This window comes from Zea mays, chromosome 2 (genome assembly GCF_902167145.1).
Source record: "Zea mays cultivar B73 chromosome 2, Zm-B73-REFERENCE-NAM-5.0, whole genome shotgun sequence".
Classification (NCBI taxonomy): domain Eukaryota; kingdom Viridiplantae; phylum Streptophyta; class Magnoliopsida; order Poales; family Poaceae; genus Zea; species Zea mays.
In genome coordinates, this window is record NC_050097.1 from 217,743,587 (window position 1) to 217,747,189 (window position 3,603).

The 3,603-nt window shown below is 47.5% G+C and overlaps 2 protein-coding genes across 5 annotated transcripts; both read right to left on the bottom strand.

The window, feature by feature from the left end:
• Positions 1–215: 215 nt before the first annotated feature.
• LOC103647838 (Protein kinase) lies at positions 216–2,655 on the bottom strand. Of its 4 annotated transcripts, XM_008672342.4 has the most exons (6): positions 2,014–2,655; positions 1,821–1,935; positions 1,570–1,684; positions 1,294–1,377; positions 635–707; positions 216–520 (listed from the first exon to the last, which is right to left on the bottom strand). In XM_008672342.4, exons 1-3 carry the CDS (start codon positions 2,238–2,240, stop codon positions 1,571–1,573), a joined length of 456 nt encoding a protein of 151 aa, XP_008670564.1. In that variant the 5' UTR covers positions 2,241–2,655; the 3' UTR covers positions 216–520; positions 635–707; positions 1,294–1,377; position 1,570. The 4 variants fall into 4 exon arrangements, with proteins under 4 accessions (XP_008670564.1, XP_008670565.1, XP_008670563.1 ...); XM_008672343.4 differs by lacking the exon at positions 1,294–1,377; XM_008672341.4 differs by having other exon boundaries at positions 1,294–1,684.
• Positions 2,656–2,900: 245 nt separating this feature from the next.
• Positions 2,901–3,591, bottom strand: LOC100285257 (60S ribosomal protein L27a-3). Its single transcript, NM_001294299.2, has one exon. It carries the CDS (start codon positions 3,511–3,513, stop codon positions 3,076–3,078), a length of 438 nt encoding a protein of 145 aa, NP_001281228.2. The 5' UTR covers positions 3,514–3,591; the 3' UTR covers positions 2,901–3,075.
• Positions 3,592–3,603: the final 12 nt, after the last annotated feature.

Below are 3,603 nucleotides of genomic sequence, written 5' to 3' on the forward strand. Positions count from 1 at the left end.
CTCATTTCTAGATCCAAACACCCTATAAGTGCTGCAGAGTTATCTTATATAAAGATAACTAGTGGCTGACGCGCGCCTTGCGCGCGTTATGTCTAGGTGTAAATTAGTATTGTTATGCAAATAGAACACAGTTGTAAATACTGATATGAATTCTAAATTGTTTATAGTAAAAAATACTGCATTTATCACTTACCTTTCGATAGTAGGTTGCACGGTTTAAAGGCTAATTGGACAAAATGATGACATTATCCAGCTGGTAATTATGTTTTTGACAATAACGTTCAAGCGACCTAAATGGTTGCTGTAGTTTCTTTCAGGGAAAAAAATGGTTCCTACAGATTACAGAACATGCTCCAAGTATACATAGATAAGCAAGCTAGCACTACACAATCATACTATGGTAAATCACCTTTGTATCCCAGCCATCAACAACAAATACATCCAAACAAAAGCCATCAGTCGTTGAGAAGACATGAGCTTCACGGATGTTCAGTCCAACTTCAGACAACAAAGCAGATAGCTACAAACAATAGCGCGGACAAACATTCAAACCTAAGGAACTTGATATGTCATTAATCTTAAGTCCAAATGGAAACCACATAAATAACACAAGGATTGGTGTTCTAAGTCTTACCTGAGCGAGGAGCTTTGGTTTGTCAATGGTAGAAAAAATAATTTCATGAACATGGAGGATTTCTACATCTCCCCTGTGAATATTTGAGTGTCAGTTTCAGAAGTTCCATGAACCAGCCAAAACTCATAAGTCAAGCAATTTAATAGAATGATTTCCCACAAAGAAGGTCCACATACAGAAAATTGGTTGGGAAAACGTAAAATATAAAAGCAGACGAGGAAGACAAGGCCAATCATTTCATAGAAATATGCTGAATTTCTAAAGTCTAACTTATAAGTTTATGCTCATGATCAACCAAATTTTACAAATAAAAGTACTCCTTTCACGTCAAAGAAGCTTGCTGCAATAACTCTTCCATTGACCTACAGTTGCGGAAAGTGCCATTCACAACAAATGGAAGCATGGTAGAAACACTCATCAATTTACACCAATCAGGCATAAGCGATATTATTATTTCTAATCTAAACCAGAAGCATGAGTTATGCCATGGTCCGTGGATATATTATTCAGGCTTTTATAAATCAAAATTAAGGCATGAGCTTTTGCGATTGAAATCATGGCAGTGGTGGTTGTTTAGATCAAGTCATATGGCTGAATGGCAGCCTGATACACAAAGGTTTCATTGATGCAGCTTCCATTCAACTGAGGTAGACACAGACCTCGAAGAACCGGCCACATAGTCACCCACAACCTTTTGTCCAGTTAAACTGAGGTCCTCGATCCCTTCACATGGCTCAAATTTTCTGTGCAGCATATATATAAGCATATGTTTTTAGCAAGCAAGACATAACACCACAAAAATACTCATACAAGGCACAGCTTTTTTTTCAAAAAGGCTAATCGAAACTACAGATGACAAGAGGTTGATTTAAAGTTGCACCAAAGGTAAAATTCTTCACCATGGTGTTGCAAAGTGCGTGGGTCATAGCCTGTACCTCAAAGTGGAATCCTGAGAACCCCCACAATTACCGTTTTCGCTCGTAGAGATGGATTGAGTGTTATAGAGATGGATTGAGTGTTATACTGTGGATCCAACGAGGGCGGGATGCACTGGTCATACAGAGGCAGAACAAAAATCTCAGTCTCTTCTAAAAAAAGATACGATCCCAGTCTGTGCTGGCGCGTTTTTGGCCTTTCAGTGAGAAGCCAAAGCACAGTGGAGACGCGATCGAGCAGTGGAACTCACGTTCAGGAAGCCCACATGGAAGATGGGGCGATTTTCAGGGTCAGTGCACTCGTTGAGAATGCTCCGGTGCAGCAGCACGTCCTCCGCCTTGTCGACGTTCACATCGATGGCGTAGCTGCACATACATACACGTATAGCAGTGATTGTAAGGGCGAAGCAAAGCAGGTGAGGGGAGTCGACCGACGACGCTGACCTCAGCGGCAGGCGCTCGAAGTGGCGGTGGAGCTCTTCGCGGAAGGCCACCGGGTCCGCGACGACCTCCGGGATTCTCTTCTCCATGAGACGGTCGAATACCTCCTTCTCGATGTCAGTGTAACCGTGTGAGTCGCCGCCGCCGCCGCCGGCCGAGGAGGAGCCTCCTCGGTCGGCGGCGGGGGGACAGGTGCTCTCGCCTACACCCTCGGTGTCATCGTCCTCCATCTCCCACGGTGCCGAGGTGCCGCCTCCACCTACGGCTCGGCCATAGAGACGTCCGCCAGTCACATCCTAGGGCTCAGCACTGGGGTGATACAACGGCAGCGGGCGGCGGAAGCGAGAGCTCGATGGCGACTGGCGAAATGGGTGGGCGGGGGCATCCGAGAGGATCTTTTGGCAGAATCTTGTGGAGGAAGACGACCCCCCGTGGGTTCTGGAACCTTCACGGCACATGGAGACGCCGAGCCGCTAGGGAGCGTCCACGAAAAATCCGACGGCCACCTGAATTTCAGACGACGTGGATGGCGTAACCGATGCCGTTTTCATTCTGCTTTCATAATATAGAAATTCCATGCAAGAGCATATGACTAATGAAATTATTCAAGACACACTACAAATTTACAAAGCCTAAGGCTAAGACTACCAAATTCATGACAAGTAGCAGGCGCTACCAAGTTCATGACAAGCAGCAGGCGCAGCACAGAGAATTGAGTCGAGTTTATTAGTCTACACTCTACAATACAAAGAGAACAAGCTAGCAATACCCGTATTTCACATTGTTTCTACCAACCTTATAGCGCAAGAAAAGAGACATACGAGTTTCACAACACGAAAGATATCGCAATATGCATCACAAAATCAGTTGAACGGATGAGAATAGCACAGTTGATAGCGCAGTTAGCTCTAATATACCTGAAATATCTGATATGAAAGCACTGTCCAAACAGGAAGGAGCAATGGATTTAAAAACTACGTCTTCTTAACACAAATAGGTGAGACAAGAAAGCACTGCTAGTCCAGATATAGATCTCAAAACCAAGAGGCGAATAAGGACTGAAAACTAGGCGGTGAGCACGACGGCGCCGCCGGCGGCTTTGATCTTCTTCTCGGCGACCTTGGAGATGAGCTTGGCCTTGACGACGATGGGCTTGGGCGGCAGCACCCCCTTCCCGAGCACCTTGAAGTAGCCGAACTGCGTGACGTCGATCTGCGGGGCCTTGTCGCCGACGGCTTCCGCCGCCTTTTCGGCGGGCACCATCGACCAGAGGCGCTCGATGTTGACCGCGGGGCAGTAGAACTTGTTGCGGAGCTTGTGGAAGTAGCGCATGCCGACCTTACCGAAGTAGCCGGGATGGTACTTGTCGAAGAGGATGCGGTGGTGGTGCATGCCACCGGCGTTACCGCGACCTCCGGGATGCTTCCGGTGCTTGCCGATGCGGCCGTGCCCGGCGGACACGTGGCCGCGCTTCTTGCGGTTCTTCTTGAAGCGCGTCGTCATCGCCGCCGGCGACGTACCTGTGCGGCGCCTGGGAGTGGGGTAGTGGAGGCGGGGGGGAGGGAGTGGAGGAGGAAACTCTAGGAGCTGGGA

Coding starts and splice junctions, on each gene's coding strand:
- LOC103647838 (XM_008672343.4), bottom strand. CDS start 2,240: ATGGAGGACGATGACACCGAGGGTGTAGGCGAGAGCACCTGTCCCCCC. Junction 1,936..2,013: donor TTCGAGCGCCTGCCGCTGAG/GTCAGCGTCGTC, acceptor ATGTATGTGCAG/CTACGCCATCGATGTGAACG. Junction 1,685..1,820: donor TCCATGTGGGCTTCCTGAAC/GTGAGTTCCACT, acceptor CTGTATGACCAG/TGCATCCCGCCCTCGTTGGA.
- LOC100285257 (NM_001294299.2), bottom strand. CDS start 3,513: ATGACGACGCGCTTCAAGAAGAACCGCAAGAAGCGCGGCCACGTGTCC.